General features: G+C 39.6%; 1 protein-coding gene across 3 annotated transcripts in view; it reads left to right on the top strand.

The window, feature by feature from the left end:
• Positions 1 to 17,706, top strand: part of LOC102232487 (ABC transporter G family member 23-like) — a 37,680-nt gene that overhangs the window by 12,750 nt on the left and 7,224 nt on the right. For all 3 annotated transcript variants that reach the window (XM_023327437.1, XM_023327438.1, XM_023327439.1), the window contains exons 6-17: positions 644 to 737; positions 3,564 to 3,638; positions 3,845 to 4,022; positions 5,871 to 5,967; positions 6,068 to 6,242; positions 8,355 to 8,455; positions 12,926 to 12,996; positions 13,082 to 13,131; positions 13,320 to 13,376; positions 13,998 to 14,068; positions 14,209 to 14,297; positions 15,868 to 15,971. In XM_023327437.1, the coding sequence (XP_023183205.1) occupies positions 644 to 737; positions 3,564 to 3,638; positions 3,845 to 4,022; positions 5,871 to 5,967; positions 6,068 to 6,242; positions 8,355 to 8,455; positions 12,926 to 12,996; positions 13,082 to 13,131; positions 13,320 to 13,376; positions 13,998 to 14,068; positions 14,209 to 14,297; positions 15,868 to 15,971 (1,162 nt within the window). The remainder of the gene's footprint in view (positions 1 to 643; positions 738 to 3,563; positions 3,639 to 3,844; positions 4,023 to 5,870; positions 5,968 to 6,067; positions 6,243 to 8,354; positions 8,456 to 12,925; positions 12,997 to 13,081; positions 13,132 to 13,319; positions 13,377 to 13,997; positions 14,069 to 14,208; positions 14,298 to 15,867; positions 15,972 to 17,706) is intronic.

Genomic DNA, 17,706 nt, shown 5'->3' with positions numbered 1-17,706 from the left:
CCTGGACAGATCTATCACAAACATGATGAATAAAGAGTAAGTTTCCATTTATTTGTTTAATATGAATACTTAAATTATATGTCTGAAGCACCTTATTATGTAATTGTAATCAGCAATGAATACACTATATTTTATTATTAAGTATTTTCAGCATTGATAACTTATTGTAATTTTAGGATTAGTAAATTCGTCTGAGGCCACTTTTTATGACTGCCCACAGATTGAAGTTCAGTTTATCTTTCCAAAAGATAATCTACACAGATTGATATTACCTTCACACCGATAGCGCCGGTAAATGCCTGACATTCTGCTAACCTGCTGACAGTAATGGTGCACTGACAGCTACAACCTGGCAGAAGGGTGAAAAGTTTCACCAGTTAAGGTCAACGCCAGCGGTTTAGATTATTCCTGAGAAAGGTGGACATGTTTTTTTTTTTTTTTTGTAATCCAGCCCTGCGGGGTGTTGCTGCGGCGTTGTTGCGTAATCACACTGCCTGGCCGGATCAGACGGCTCGAAGCAGGCCTGCTGCTGGTAAAGCATGTGAGCCGCGAGTTTAGGAAAACTCCATTCGTGCACAGGTCAGGTGTTACGTAACGCGTTGTGTTTTTTTTGTTTGTTTTTTTTTTCCATCTTTGATTCTAGGATCTGGCAACATCTGGTGGAGATTGTGAAGACGGGGAAAGTCTCTGTCATCATTACTACGCACTATATAGAGGAGGCCAGGCAAGCCAACGTGGTAAGCAGATATAAACAGGCGCAGACGTGCACACACTGCAACAAAATGAATGGAGCCAGGCATGAAAGAGAACTATCAGATCATCTATAGATCAAAACTCTTTCACAGAATAATGAGTCTGGAGATGAATTGTAGTTTTTATTAGTTTTGACAGCAGGATCATGAGTTCAAGTTCAGTGAGGGTACGGCGGGATGAGGATGCACAAAGGCTCACTTGTGTGTTTCTTTACATCTTCTGCTCTGGTTGGCGGATTTCACGCGGTGTAGATCGCTGCCATAATTAATAACGGCTTTAAGCGAGTTTAAACGTGCTGTAAAACTGCAGTGGCTTGTTATTTTTAAACGTTAATCAACCCTTATGCTTGTTGTCACCCATTATAAAGAGTTGAAGTTCATACCAGGTAGATGTGCCTCAGCTGGAGGATACTGGGAACAAACATTGGGTTTTCCAAATGGCGAGAAAAGGAACAAAGTAAGGAATTAAAACGCACAGTATATGCTCAACATAGTTCATAGTTTGGGGTTTGTAACAGATTTTTGTTCAAATTGACTTAAAAAAAAAACATTTTCTGAGTTTTATAAAACTTGAAGTTGAAAGAAGACATAAAAATGATCACATTTGCATGAAAATGATGTTAGGAAATCAAAAAGCCCTTTGTCTTCATATTAATGTCGAGTCACTTTCTCAGAAAACTAACTCCAGGTTCACCAGAAATCCAATAATTCTTTGAGTTCATGTATTGTTTTACAAGTAATCTTCTTTATAAAATCCAAGAAGTTAAATTGCAAGTGAATGTTTGCAATGCAGATTAGCTTTTCTGCAATCCTACCAAAGCTATGTGGTGTAGATTACCTTATGGAGAGAGCAGGTTTAGCTAAGCTAATTGAAGACAATGATTCCGTTCAGTTCAGTACAGTTTTCATTCTCTAGAAGAATCAGTGCCATTTCCTCGTACTGAAAATCTTTTCTATGTAAGCCATTCAGTCAAACAGAATTGTGGTTTTATATTTGTTTATTACGTTACATATATATAGTCTTATTTTTGCTTACTGCTAACAGTTAGCACAAAAATAAAATGCTGGTTTATTGGTGACAAAGCTAAATGGTTTTTTTCCCAGATCATGTCACAGGGTCCGATATAATCTATATTCTTTGCCTTGTTTTAAAGAAAATAGATTTAAGCTTTGAAAATTAGTCAGAAGTGGTTTTTAGTTTCCATTGGAGCTAACAGTACCGCTGAATTAGCTAGCTAGCTAACTCATGAAAACTCAAGGCAGTTATGCTTTGCTTACCTTCCAGTACATGATGATGACGAGGTAAAAACTGATATGCAGTTTTTGCCGCAAATGTAGTTGCTAATTGGCTTTTTTAATCCCTTGCCAGAGGAATGCTTTGGTCATGTAATAAACATCACAAATATGCTCTGCTCTACTTTTTGGGAATGAGAAGAAATGAGCTCTCCTGGCTATTGAAACTTTGCCATGTCACTTTGATGCGACCTAGAAAACAGGAGTTTTATCAATACTTTTCATACTATAGCATCTCCTGTAACAGGTTAGCAGTGTCAGATATTGCACATTGCTTTAGTTTATGGCATGTGGGCACCAGAAATCTAGGCTCTGACATCTTTTTGTGCATTACGTAGATTACTTTTTATTCAGTTGGCTTGTATGTCTTACCATGTCCACCATATTGTTTCACATTTTGAGAAACTACAGCCTTAAACTGTATAATTAGATTTCATCATGATAAAATATCTTTAGTGATGAATCATAAAAAAACTAATAATAACTTGGGAGGAGTCGGGAGACGAGAGCAACAAGTAATCAGGAGAAGTGGAACAAAGGGAGACCAGGACCGTTGAAGCAGCAAGAAGACTCCAGCAGAGTGAGACAGAAGCTGAGGAACCTTAATACTGAGGAGATCGATTACCAGACTAAGATCAGCCGGCTGATTGGAACCCGGGTGCAGCTGAGAGGGGAGACCGGGCAGGCAGGCTGAGGAAAAGTGAAAAGAGAAACAGACGTGACACAACAGGACTGAACCTGAAACTAAAGAAACCAAAATTATTTCTAAAGAACCTAAATACAAATAAATAAACCAAGAAGTAAACTACTAGAAGATTGAGCTAAGACGAGATTTAATTTAATTGTTACAATTATTTTTTAAAAATCAAAACAGAAACCCAAATGAAAGCCAACGTTCTACCATATTTAGATCAGAGCAGATTTTTAAGTTTTGAAAGAAAACTATGTTGCATTTCTTATTGGTGGTATATCACTTAAAAGCACATGGAGGTTTGCGGATTAATGTGATAAAACACTGCAACGTTCAAAAGGAATTCATACTATCGGAAAACACTGTAAGCTTGAATAATACTGTACAAGTTGTCCACCCAACAATCACAAAAACTCAGAAAAGAAATAAAATCTGTCATCGGATCAAAATGCTTATTTGTTTTTATGTTCAACTCGCTCCTTTATCTGTTTGCAGCGTTTCTTGTCATTAGAGCAGATTTTGTTGAAATCCCATGTCTCTGGTGTTGTACTTCTACCTCTGCTCTTTCTTCCATTTCAGTTTATTTCTCTTACATGACGGGGATTTTAAATTTTATTTCCTTCTTTCTGTTTGTGCTCTCAACCATTATCAGGAACTTGACAGATAGTCTAGATGTCGGCTTCTTTTCGTAGGCCCCGGCCGTGTATTTAGTATGTCCAATAACTTGTTGTCTTTAAATAGGTTTACTGCTAGACAAACACTGGGAACGAAATCAAAGTGTTCTCCTGTGAATGTTTTTTATTTTTTTTTCTTCTCATTTTCTTAAGGTTGGTCTGATGAGAAACGGCCATTTGCTGGCAGAAGGTCCTCCAGATGCAGTCATGAAGCAGCACAGTGCAACGGTGAGTACTCTCTAGGTCTCAGGCGTGCGGCTCCTGTCGGGGTCAGGGAGTCGGTTTTGCTTTGTAATGACTGAGACGTGACTAAGAATGGAGAGAAGGTAACCTCTCTCTGCTCTTTGAGCTGTTCTCACACAAACTGCGCAAAAGCGCCAATTAAACCCCATGCGCCGCAGCTTGTTCTGACCTCCATTGCGGGCTGCTTCCAGACCCTGGAGCATGCCTTCTTGCAGCTGTGCGAGTCGTCGGACCAGAACTCCATGCGGGAATCCAGCTCCGAGAGCGAAACTCTGGAGAAAAGCCAAACGTTCGCGAATGGCCGGGACGAGAGTCAGCCAATCCTCGCGGTTGGGCCTCCGCCTGCGGAAGAAGTTCCTAAATGTACAGGTACCGATGTATGCACAACGTATTCCAGTTATAATGTTATTTTTTTTAATGAAACTCCACGGACTAAAGTTATCAGAATAAGCATCATAATTCCAAGTTTGTTTGTTTTTTTTTAACCTGCCTGGTGAAAACGTTTTGCAGGCATATATCTTAATTGTGACCAGGGATCGGTTTTATAAATCTTTTATAAAATCCCAGTCGAGACCTGTTGGAATAAACGTTAAGTAGAAATCAAATTAATATCTATGCTTGCCCTCTGAATTAGAGACTTTGAAATCCTCCTTCTTTTAGTGCCCAGTCATTTCGTTCCGCCTCTTTAATTCAAGTGTGATAAATCTTAGAAGTGGAACCTTATCTGAACGCGCTCGGGTTTATGTCTCCATATTTGTCTGAGCAGAGCTGCTTTATGACTTCAGGCCTCGCGATATCATGTCGCGATACGGCCTGTAATAGCAGCTCTAAGTTCAGTTCATCAGGAAGATCTTATCCAGACATTTGTGCATTCTGCAGACAACAGATACGGTATGAAGTGGGATCGTGTTTGTTCAGGAAATGTGTTCGGTGCCAGGTCGCTGGCGTCGGCCTGTCGTGGGCCATCTTTGGAAAGATTGTGTTGCTTTTTTTTTCTTTACTCAGGAGGACGTTCACGTTTTTCAAGCTATTCAGATCAGTACAATTATATGCTACAAACATGGCAACGAAAAATAGAGAGATAGTTCATTCATTGCTGACATTTTGTAATGTAAAAGTTTCAAACTTAACTAGACTTGATCTCTTTTTGGGTGACAGGCCAACTCAGAGTAGAAGGAAAATGATGCATGGTTTCCGCCTACACAGGGTGTCCAAAGTGCGGCTTCTAACTGCACAGGTAGTTGATTTAGATTAATACTTTTAGTTTTTAATTAGGGCAAAGTGATCACAAGTTAAACATTTCTTACAATAGAAAATATTGGCCACAATACAAAACATTATATTTTTGTATTTCATTCTGTAAGATTTTTTTAATGCTTATTTTTTTGGGGAGATTTTTATATTTGTTCTGTAAATTTAACCTTTCAAAGCTCCATAATTGAATTTCTAGAGTGTAAAACTGTCCCTGAGCCAAACCAAACATAATTTCATTATGTGTGACAAATAAAAGTCAAAGTATTCATCTTTAAGTAACCAGGATTGTTTTTGCTTTCTCCTGCAAGCTTCACATCTATCTTGTGACTTTTACTCAACTTTGCCGCACCCAAATCTGCTTTTTATCATTTTGTTAAAATTGGCTAAGAATAGAAAAAAATTACAAAGAAAAGAGAGACCTAAATACTGTTGTTATTGCACAGAATTGACTAAATGTTTTTCTTTTTAATCAAGACCTAAACATTTGAAAACTGGATTGCTGGCCCTCCAGGACGGCACCGCTGCACTAGGGAAACTGTGTTTTGTTCACAGCACATTTAAATCCAGTTTGATGCTGCACATATATATATATATATATATATATATATATATATATATATATATGATTATATATATATATACTTCTATATATATATACAATATATACTTTTACCTGCAAAACCTGTTTGAAGTTTTGGATCTGCAGTAATTGATCACCTTACGAACGAAAAAAAATCTGACTATTTGTTTTGTTAAAGTACTCTGGTTTATTGTTGAGAAGGAAAAATTAGTCTTTTGGCCAGCGAGTTCTTTTGACAATTTTTGTGACACAAAGTTTGGACACCCGTCACCTGAACTGTAAGGCGGCGCTTACATTATGGTTTAATCAGCTTGTACTATACGGTGTTAACTTGCTGTTCTCCCCGAGCGTCACGGATTATTTTTCTGTGATTTGATGCTCAGCGGACTGGAAGGCGCGGGCCAGACACATCCTGCCGAAGGGGAGAAACATCGGAGCCCTGGTCATCAAAACAATGGTGCGGATGAAGAGAATGCCAGGGTATTTCCTTTTTTTATTTTTATTTCTGATCAATAACAGCAGAAGAGAAGCAAACAGAAGCTTGTTTTGGTGACTGGTTGGATCTCCTGCGGGCTTGCAGCTCGTTGTGTTTCCAGTTCCTGCTGCCGGTCATCCAGATCTCGCTCATCTGCCTGTGCGTCGGCGGCGATCCGAAGGGGATCAAGGTTGCTGTGGTGAACAACGACACCTACCCCCCGTCCAGCTCGTTCAGCCAGTCGCTGCTCTCCTTCCTGGATAACTCCAGCGTGATCCAGGTACGGCTTCGTTTCGGAGGAGTACGATTAAAACAAGCTGATGTTCTCTGGCTCTGTTCCACTTTAGTTTTCACTTAGAATATCCAGCTTGTTTGCGCATCCTTAAAATGACTTAAATTCTTCTTCTTTTTAAAATTTTTTTAAATAAGTTGACCTTAACTACTTTAATCACAGGTTTTCTCTTGACATGACTATTATTTACAGCAAATAAACAACCTAACAGAAATCTCCTCACTTTTTATCTATAGTTCCTTCGAAGGCAGCAGTTACTCTACTTAGTAATTTAAATGTGCAGGTGTGTGTGTGTGTGTTTTGTTTAAATCTTAACCAGCAGAGTTTCAGTTCTCCTTTCCAGTAGATCAAACTTCCTTTCTTCTAGGAAAGTTTTGTTCCGTTTGCGGAGGAACCGCAACCTTTCAGCACGCTGTCGTGCTGCACATGTACCACGCAGAGTACGAACTGACACAGATTATGAGAGTTTTCAGAATAGTTTAGCTTTTATTATCTTGTAATCTGTGAGCAGCAGTTTTAGGTTAATTGTTAAATCTGATTTTCTTGACCCTGACAAACTTTCAAACGCCTGGAATCACGTTTACCATTACAAGTCCTCCCATATTTCCAGTCCAACGTGTTGCTGGAACCTTTACAGTATGTTTTTAAGACTCATCTTATTCCCAAACCTGCCTGGGTTCTGTTAGATCTGAGTGCTGCATTTGATACCGTAGGTCATAAAAACACCACTGGTTCGTCTGGATTGATGTTGGTGGTCCAGCTCTTTCAGTGGTTCCCCTCAAAACAAGATCTTCAAATTATTTTCTTTTATCCCCTATGCCTTATCTCCCCTGTGGGGCACCGCAGGGCCCTATTTTTGGCCCAAGTCTTGTTTTCTTAGTTTCCCCCAAAAGCTACAGATTATCTCCAAGCTCTCATTCTCACCGTCGGCAATGGAATAGAAATTTCTCATGATAAACAGCAACAGATCAAAAGGTGTTAGTTTCAGTCCTTTTCGTCCATCTTTCTAAATGTGTCAAGCTCTATGTGTTTCTCATGGTTCTGATCTCCTTTGAGACAATCATGAATCGCCTCTTCCATGTCTTCATTACTTCAGAATTAGACTGCTGCAGAGTATTTTATATCCATTGTCCTCAGTCTCGGTTATTCCGCCTGCAGATCGCCGTAGCCTCTTGGCATTGGTTTCCAGTCTATTTTAGGATTTGTTTGAAGATTCTGGTTGCATTTAAGGCCCCTAAATGGGTAACCCCACTGCACAGTGCATGTTCCCAGACCACACCTCCAGCAGAAAAGAGATTAATGCTCTTCAGTCTGTGGAGTCCTCTTCCCGTTGATATATAAAGTGCTCCTTTGGTCTCGGGCTTTAAGTTCTGGCGACCAAAGGAGACCTGGAGTCAATAGATCTAAGCTAAAATGTTACCTTTATTAAATTTTTGCAATGATCTCTTTGTTGCTCATGTCTCTGTTTCATACCTTCCCAAGAGGATTTTCTCCATCTTTCCAAAAGTTTTTTTTTGTACACAAAAAAGAAACACTTTCGGCAAAAACAATTACTCAGGTCAGTATTTTAGGAAGGTGACAAAATGTTGCTTACCGGCGCAAGTCCGGTAGTTTGTAGTTGGAGTTTTTAATTTATTTTCTTTTTATTGCCCTGCAAGGGGTCCTTTTGTGGGCTCTAGTGTCCCTTTTTCAAAGTAGGTTGACAGGAGAGGGGGGGAAGACATGCGGTAAACGTCGTGGGGTCCGGGAGTCCAAGCCACGACAGCCACGTCGCCTCTGAATGTGGGTCGCGCTAACCCCTCCGCCACCACGGCACGCCCTTGTAGCTGGACTTTAAAATATATCTAGATATGATGTGCAGCATCAAACTGCCACCAGGGAGAGAACTAAAACATGCAGTATGCCGGCCCTCCAGGACCCACTTTGGGCACCACTGCCCCAGTGACTTTCTACATATTAGGTAATTGTACCATTGGGGAAAAAAACTTACAATTATGTCCAGGCCTAAGAGTGTAGTGAGGTTTCACTTCAAATAGCACAAAATGAAACAACAGCCATATATTTAAGCTGCTCTTGTTTTTTGTTTTTTTGCGTTTACAGGTTCCCCTGCCCCACAACGAGGCGTTCGAAGGGGTCCATAGAGGGGAGTACTGGGGGGTCATCGGCTTTGGACAGAACTTCACCAATTACTTGACTAAACGGTACGATGACCTCTAATGACATTACCTCATTTGAATACATCTGGTTTTGATCACACTGCGTGAGTCATCCTGAATGTGTCAAATCTTGAACTCTGGTAGCTAAATACCAAAGTCTGGGTAAAATACACAAAATATTTGGCACAGTAACATCATTAATAGTATCCATACTTAGGGAATGATGTTACAAAATACACACAGAGGCCTAACCGGAGTAAAATACAGATATAGAAAAATATCATAAAACAACAATAAAATCAGAATATATTCCTGCAATTTGGCTTTAAACTGGTTTAAAAGTAGAAGTACAACAATTAATCAGCCACTGATCATTATTTTCTTGACCTGGCTCCAACCTGGAGTCAACAGATCAAAATAAACAGGTTTTTTTTTCTTTCATTTGTTAAATGCTCCAAAACTTAAAGACTCTTAATTTTAGTCTGTAAATGATCATATAATGATCATGTAGATTTTATAACAACTAAAGGTGACATAGTTGCTTGATTGTGCCTGGATAATATACAGTACTGCCCCTTTAATGTTTTATTATCCTTGGAAAGAATATTCATAATTCATAAAATGCAGGTCACACCTCAAAAAAAAACACAAACAAACAGAATTTGTGCTGGTTTTGCTTTAAATGACTGATAACATGGACGGCAAACACATCATATATCACATTATACGTTTATTTTAACTAAAATAATGTCATAAAAGAATTGCAATTACTTTATCAAAAGCAACTTTAACAGACCATCTCTTGTTTGACTGATTGGTCGTATTAATTCCTCTGTAAGTCGATCTGTTTGTGTTGGAGAGTGGAGTGGAGCTCCGTATCGTTCGTAACTCTACCCCACTCTTCACTAAAAGCTCGTCTCTCCGCTCGGCTATTATTACACGTCAGATACACATCTACTACCACCGGGAGTCTCCTCCGTACTCCTGCAAGACGCGTACAGTTTCCTGCAGAGGCATTCAATCCCCTGGGTGGATGTTTTCACATTTTGTCATATTATGATGCCTTAAACTTCTCTGTTATCTGATAGAGGAACACAATGCAGCAGTGAAGAAGAAGGAAAGGGATTTGCGATTATTAAGTTTAGTTGTTTTGTTATGAATATATATATATATATTCAACCCTTTTCACTCAGAATTTTGTAACTGGAGCAACACTTCGACTCAGGAGTTGTAACTCCGCATGATGTAACAGTGTAATAAAATTGGGCTATAGATATAGAATGCAATAAAACATAATTAAGACCGCATTATGTAAAAATCGATGTAAAATGTATTAAAGTCCTTGAACGCATTTTTGAATTGTTTTGCTTTGAACGACGTGTAGGTTCAGTTCCTTCATTGGCCAAAATTTCAATTTAAAAGGATCTACAACATGATCATAATTAGAAGTATAATTACGAACACTAATATAAAATATATATGTAATCACTGAACAGCTACCAGAAAAGAAAAACAGTGTCGCCTGACTCCATTGGTTTAGCTGCGTTTATTGAAAGCTTCTGAAAACACATTTTTCTCATCCTGTTTTCCTTTCCTTCCTGTCTTCTGTCACCGTGAGGGTTTCGGTTTCACAAACCGGTGCTCTCGTTGCTGTTCATCTGCAATGACCGTGCGCCGTGAGTCAAACAGGCGTTCAGTCGTCATGTGAACGCCCTACCGGTTCGGACCGGCTCTGCTAAAGCGCGCCGCGGTGTCAGACAAAAAACAAATTCCTCTAGCTCATGGCTAAAGAGAAGAAAGCTCACCACACACACATATACATACTTGCTTGCTGTATGTGCAGAGAACCACCTCACCGGTCTGCTTGTGAAACTTGTTTCCCTGCCTTTTGTTTGACCTTTCTGACCTTTGACCTACTATATGTGCATTAGAGCCGCTCAGCAGACATCAGTATAATCATCTACAGCTGAAACCCTAACCCTAACCCTAATGTGTTGTTTATAACCAGACATGTTTTCATGGGTACCGTGGTTTTTAGAGCTTCGATTGTGCTAACAACAATTAGTGAGAAAAACGGCTTTAACATGCTACAACCTAGCATAACCGTATGTCCTGACTATCCTACCAGCAGTGAAACGATATGCCAACATCGTTTTTTTGTTGTTGTTTTGTTTTCTTGCCACTATTTCCCCTGAGTCTCACTTTGAGTCACTCGAGTTCATCGGAGCTGCCGTCATGTGAACATGAGTCAGAGTCCCCAGTTTTTGTTTTCCGTGCGAATAAAAGCGCGGGAGTCGCAGGTCGCCATTCTAGTCCTTCCTGTCCTTCAAACACCTAGGCGGGTTCTGGTTTCAGGGGGTCAGCCAATCAGACGGCGGTTTTCTCTGAGCCACGTGGCGCTGATGCGACTGACCTGCTTGAGTAAAACAAAAGGTGTTCGGCCTCCAGGTCCTCTGGCTTTGACAAAACAGCCCGAGGTCGACAAACGGGGCCGCAAACAGATTAGAGGGCAGTTAGCCTTCAAAGGTGTCTTTGTTGTTTTCTGATGAGCCAGCGTTGTGTGTACTCTTAACAGAAAATGTAGGACAGGTTTGTATTTAATGTGAATTTTTGTGGTTTGTTACCAGAAGCAAAACCCAACAATTAATAGCACAACAATTAATATAACCGATATATGACCGATAACCGATAAATGGGCCAGCCAATAAATTGTATCAATCTCTTTCATTTTGGTTGATTGGCGATCATTCGATAGTTGAGAAACCGATCTGATCTGATCTGATCTACCTTCCTCTGTTCTGCTGTGAGAGAGGAGCGACTGACAGAGCCACGACCGCACGCTTGCAGTTAACAATGGTCGGCACACTGTTGCACAACCTGGCAACAAAGTTGCCATGTTTAGCCACTTTTTAGACAAAAAACATCGGTGTCAGTTAAAATTGTATTGTAGGACAGGCCTTTTGAATCTTGGTGATTACCCAGGAAACGGCAGTGAGTTCACCCCTATAAAGTGCGATATTTATTTTCCAGGCGAATGTATTCCAGGTTGATGAATACAAATTATAATCGTATATGTTTTATAACATTATAAAATCAGGGAACAAGGTTTTAAACAAAATATTTTTTGAATATATTTTGGATGGAGTAAAAACATAATTTTGCTCCCCAGAGTGGACACAGTAATGTTCACACTCCTGTGGCCAGAGTCCAGTGAGTGAATGAGTGAACATTTCAAACATTAGAATAACGAGCTGTTAACTAAAAACTTGCGATTTCATAGATAATTAGAGAATAATCTGTGTCTCAGGGTTTAGATGTTTTTCCATAAGGATATTCTACGGAGATCCTTTCGGCTCAGCAGGGATTTCTGGAAAGTTTCACACTTTCCTTTGGTTCTGTTCATTTCCACACCTGACCTTTGACCCACCGTCCCGATAATGTCACACAGTTACAGCTAACTATATAAAAAAGCAAGGTTTCATTTAGAAAAAATGAACCTATCTATTTCCAGTAAAATATTCTTTTTAAAATTAGAGGTAAAAAGAAAAAAAAAGGTTAATTATATTGTAAATATTTCTAAAAGTAATAATTGACAGAAAAAAATGTAAATGATCAGCAATTTTGGAATTACATAAAACTAAGGAAATAGAAATAAGAGTAAATTTATAAGTAATTTGGAGAAATGGAAACAATTATGGTACTTAAGAAAAGTTGATGAGAAAGTCAAAAGCAGAAAGCTGCTTAAAAGGCAAAATGATCATTTTGCTGAAAATAAAATCGAATTTATAAGCTGAGCACAAGCTTATAGGACGTTTTCAGTCTGAGTTAAAAACACGTCTTGAGTTTCCTCTGGTTGGACGGAGATGTTATCTGTAGATCTATTGATTCGGCTGGAAGCAGAAGAAGTGCGGCTGACAGACTCTCAGACTCGCTGTCGGTGGAAAATTTAGCCTGGCTGACCTTTCAAGTTCCTGTTAGTGAAACAAACCTGCAGCTACGCACTCATCCCTTAATGCATTAATTACTACCACTGTTTATATTTTAATAAAACATCACCTTGATATTTAATTAGAGTTTAGCAAAAGAAGAGAACATCCAGAAACAAAAAAGCATAATAAGTAAAAGATCGGTTTGAAAAAAAGAGTAAGATGAATCAGAGCTTATTTTAGACTTATCCCTGCATTTACTGATTATTAGCTTACCAATTTTTTTTCTATTTAATAAAAATATACTTACGTTAAGGAGAACATCATCAATCAGTCAAGTTTATTTGCATGGCACATTTCAGCAACAAGGCAGTTCAAAGTGCTTTATGTCATAAAAACACAAAAATCAAAAGCCAGAAAAAACTTCGTCCCGTCACCAATTTGAGTCTGTCGAGTGCCACCATCAAAATCATGAACACACATCAACTATGTTGGTCAGTGCTCCGTTTATTATGGTTATAAAGCAACTCTCTAAACAGGAGGGTTTCGAGCCTTTATTTAAAGAAACTGTGTTTCCTGGTTTTTGCAGGATTCTGCAGCGGCAGGTTTCCAAGGAAGTGATCGACGGAGGATCGGTGCACGTCTGGCTGGACCTGACCAGTGAGACACGCCTTCGTTTTTAGCGTTAGGTTTGCTTGTTTTGACGGAAAACACTGACTCAACCTGAAGCTTTGTCGTTGAACAGATCGACAGATCGGCCTCATGCTGCAGAAGCAGCTGCACCAGGCGTTTCAGGTACAAGATATTATCTGGATGCATTTCACCGAATGAGTGATCTTCCTCTTTTAACGTCGGTTATTATTCTTGTTCCCCAAACTTTAGTTTTACCAAACAGAAACTATCGAATTTCCTGCTTCCTGATCAAACCATTGTTAGGATTTCATGTGAGGTCAATATTAACATTCTTTATTTTCCTCCTGCAGGCTTTTGTGGATTATAAAATGGGCGCTTTGGCGTACCTGGCTGCTCTACCGATAAAAGTAAGAGAGCTTAAGGAAAATTACATAAGAACACATTAATCATTGTCGATGACAGGGGTGGGCAATTGTCGTATCAGTAAGCATGACACGATAAATATATTTTACCATATTTATCAATAAATTTCACATTTAACAATGCTTATTGTATTGTTACGTACAATGGAAAGTTATTTTCCCAATCATTCATTGTGGAAAGTTTCTGATCACCATTTGAGTTTTGATTTATCGTTGTCATGATACATTTCAGTTAATGGAAATAAATGCAAAAACAAAAACAAAAAAACTGACAGTTTGGTGAGAAATGTTAATTTTGCCATTTTCTCCACTAGAGTCACAATAAATACCAGTAAATTTGAAAATATGATTAAATGCAGTTGCTGAGCTTTTTTAAAGCAATGTTTGTGTTTGTGGCTCTATGAATGTCATGCCATGCAGAACTATTTACACCTGAAAGGTGATAAATAGTTTCTTATTTCTATCATAATCTTCATCGCTATCACAAAAGTATCACAGCGATACTATTCATGGGTCCATATCGCCCACTCTAATCATTAACAGTGTGAGATGGTTTTGCTGTTTGCAGCATCAGGTAGAATGAAACCCTTTCTGGTCATTTCCTAGTTCGAAGAGCCGATCTACGGAAGCCTGAACATGGATTTTACCACCTATGTGACTCCAGGAGCCGTCCTGAGGTCAGTGGTGAGCGGGCCGCTCCGGTTTTGTGTTGTTTGAATTTATTTACGTATAAAGGCTAACCTTTACTGTGGCACATCGCTGGGAAACACTTAAAAGAATAAATCTCTCTTTCTCTGATTCGCCTCTGTTCCTGCAGCATCTCCTTCTACCTGGCTGTGGGTCTGACGGCGCTCTCCTTCGTCCTGGAGAGGAAGGAGGGGCTTCTGGACAGGTGCTGGGTCGCAGGTGAGAAACCAAACCTATGTTTGCTCTGATAGAGGCACAAAAGTTCATAAGTCTCAGTTCCAGCTCTTTGCTCGTGTTAGGAATCGTCGTTAGCGCCTTTAGAAGATTAGGAGTCATTAACAGCTATGAGCAATTATTGTGTCGTTTATCATTTATCGTGAAATTTTCTTTTTTCACCATTAGAATTTTGATTGATTGTTCTCATGATAGATTTCATTTCCAGCTAATCAAAGATATGATTTTTCAACTATTTTGGATACTCAAAGTGGTTCTGGAGAGCATCTATGAGTAAAGATTTCTCTCAGCGGCATGGCGGTCTTTTTATTTTTGCACAGACTAAATAAGAAGTGTTGGTGGTCGCCTTTGAACACTGGTACAAACATGTTGTTTATTTAGTGGAAAGAAAAATACTCGATCATTTGGTTATTTTGTTTACAAATCTTTATTTGAATAGCACCTTGGAGGCCGCAAGTGAATATGATCCGCTACTAAGAAACAAGTGCAGACTTTAATTATATGTGGAAAAAATTAAAACGAAGTAAGAAAAAAGAATATGAAATCAAAAATATTTCTAACACATAACAAACTATTCATTTCAAATGACAAATAACAAATAAATACAAGATGCCAAAATAGATAAAAACATGAAATGACACAGAAAGTAAGCAATTTCTACAAAAAATAAAATCAAACATCTGAAATAATTAAAAAAAAAAATTTTAAGTAAAGCTGGTGTTATCAGTGACTATAGTGTATAAAAGAAGCTGGAATGAATCTTACTTTTATAAAACGGTGATGCTTTTATAGCAGGTTGGCTTAGAAAGTAAAGTGTTTGTTAACACTCTCCAGATCTACTGAGATCTTTAAAAGTTGTAAAGGTGAGGCTGCCACGCGTGAATCATTGATGAAGATCCAGGCGATGCATCGTTCAGGTGTAATTTGACACGCGGCCAGTAGAGGGAGGAACATGATCACAGGTGAGGGTGAAGACGGTTCGGTCCAAGATGCCAACAACAGAAAACCCGGAACAAATGAATTCAATCGCTTTTTTCCCCCCCATTTAGAAAAATTACACTCATTTTGTTCGACAATCTGATGAATCTGAATTTACTGAATTCATTGTTGGAGCAGGATTTAGTCATAGCAAGCTGCTGTTCTATTGGCTTTAATTGAGTTCCACTCAAAATTAGTCCAACTTGCAAAACTCCCACATTTCATGTCAGTTTTTTAAAGTGAGGTAGAATTGATAAATGAGGGGAGATTATTTCAGGGCTTAAATTTGACTTATTCCTCTTATATATGTTTTCTTGGTTTGATTAAGAAAAAAAATGTCCTCTAATTTTATTAAATAATATGGAAATGTAATTATCTGGTCTCAAGTGGAAGTTGCCTCAAACTGCTGTTGTCGTTTGGCGAGACATTGACAAAAGACATTTTCAGACAAAATGAAAACAAACTCACATCGGAGCGGCCGCCACGGCGTTACGTCGAACGTTTCATTTTTGGTCTTTGAAAAGGTTTTCAGCTGCAGATTTCATAAAAACCCCTTCCCTGTTCTTCGCTCCGCCAGGTGTGAGCTCCATGGAGACGATGCTGGCTCACCTCTTCTCCCAGCTCTTCGTCATCAGCGTTCAGATCCTCCTGATGCTGCTCTTCATCCTGCTCGTCTTCAAGGTGGGCTCGGGGAACAAACACTACACTCGCGCTAAACAATTTTATTGATCTAAAAAAAAAAAAAAAAACCCAACTGTTTAGATCAAAAGAGAGATTTTGGCAATTCTTAGAACCGATGTTCTCCATCCGGAGCTTGAGCTAATTTGCGAAAGGAGAATGAGCTCTGGACAAACGTATCAAACTGGAGGCTCTGGGGCCACATCTGGCCCATCGTATATTTTTATGTGGCCCCTTAGACTCGTCACACCAAATCACATCGATCGGCTGCTCCAGTTTTTTTGGAGGAAATGCTCACAAAGTCAACAGCAACTTCAACACATTTTTTTCAGCATTTATAGCAAATCTTTCCGCCAACATAGTCAAAAACATTGGAGTGATGCCAGGTCCCGCCTGAAGGTGGCAGTAGTTCTCACTTTTACTACACTTCTGCTCATACCTTTCAAGTCTCCCGTTTTGGCCAGGAGAGTTCAGCATTTTGTGTTTCCTGCTGCGCTCCCGTATTAATATTTTCCCGTAAATTTCCTGTATTTTAGCAGCTACGTCACCAGTCCTCCACTCTTGTCAACGTTGCCCCGTTCACAAAAACAATTGCGATCAGTGTTAAAAGATGTTCAGGGTTGCTTGATTTTAAGAAGTAGGACATATCCAATGCAAAAACAGCTGTTTATTCATACTTTAACGGTGTGTTACCAATGCATCCTGGCGTAACTGGCTCTTTGAGGACATTCTTGATCTTGATATGGCCCAAAAAGTGAAAATGAATCACAGCTGCAACTCCAACAGGAGGAGGAGTTGAAGACAAATCCACTCAGAAATGTGTGTTCTGTCCGTCACATGAAATCCCAGAAACCGTAAAAGTGAGAAGGAAGAAAAAATACACAATAAAACAGTAGTCGGCTGACCAAAGTCACCCCTAACATGGTTTGGTTTTGACGTGTGGGAAACATGTCCGACACGTTGGAGGTCAATAATTCGCCAGCCTTCCCAGGCCTTTTCCGGGGTTCATTTGCATTTTTGCTGCATCGACAAAAAAATCCGACTTTGCGTGTGGCAAGTTGCAGAGACTTAATTATGGTAATAAGAATCCACTGCAGCCAGTAAACAGCTTTTCGATACCAGCTGTTTGTCTGAGATTTATTTTCCATTACCACGGCGCGCTCTGTGAGGAATCAGCGTTTCTTCTGCGTGTGCAACAGAGTCTGACGGTAGTGAAGGTCGAGTCTGGTGGGAGAACAACACACCATTACAGCATGAGTCTGGGTTGATCCACGGTGTGTGTGTGTGTGTGTGCATAAAATCAATAGAGAAAGAAGCTTTCAGACTGAAGAGGACAGAGTTTGAAGTCCATCTTTACAAAAAATGGCAAACCCCAAAGTTCTTGAACACGTGTCCTCAATAAACTCATTGTTTTTCTTACCCTCAACAGAAGAGTGTGTGTTCTCCTCTCTCTGGGTGCGTGTGTGTGAGGTGCATATATGCATGCTCAGAACCGTGTTAATTAAGGTGCCGAAGTCCAAAGAAAGCGCCGCTTCATAAATCACTTCCTGCATCGCCCGTATCCAGGGACGGCTGCAGGATCGCCACCACAACAGCCCGCGATTGCTGTGGCAACCGTGTGGTCATGTGGCCTCTGGGTGCGTGCGGGTCTATTTTTGCATGTTGCCAGGGGAGACGGATAGTGTCTTAGAGCTCCGAGGAGCAACACAAACATTCCAGTCAACTTTGGAGACTTTAT

This window comes from Xiphophorus maculatus, chromosome 22 (genome assembly GCF_002775205.1).
Source record: "Xiphophorus maculatus strain JP 163 A chromosome 22, X_maculatus-5.0-male, whole genome shotgun sequence".
Taxonomy (NCBI): Eukaryota; Metazoa; Chordata; class Actinopteri; order Cyprinodontiformes; family Poeciliidae; genus Xiphophorus; species Xiphophorus maculatus.
Note: the sequence above shows the minus strand (reverse complement) of the source record. Positions and strands in the feature narration are given on the sequence as shown.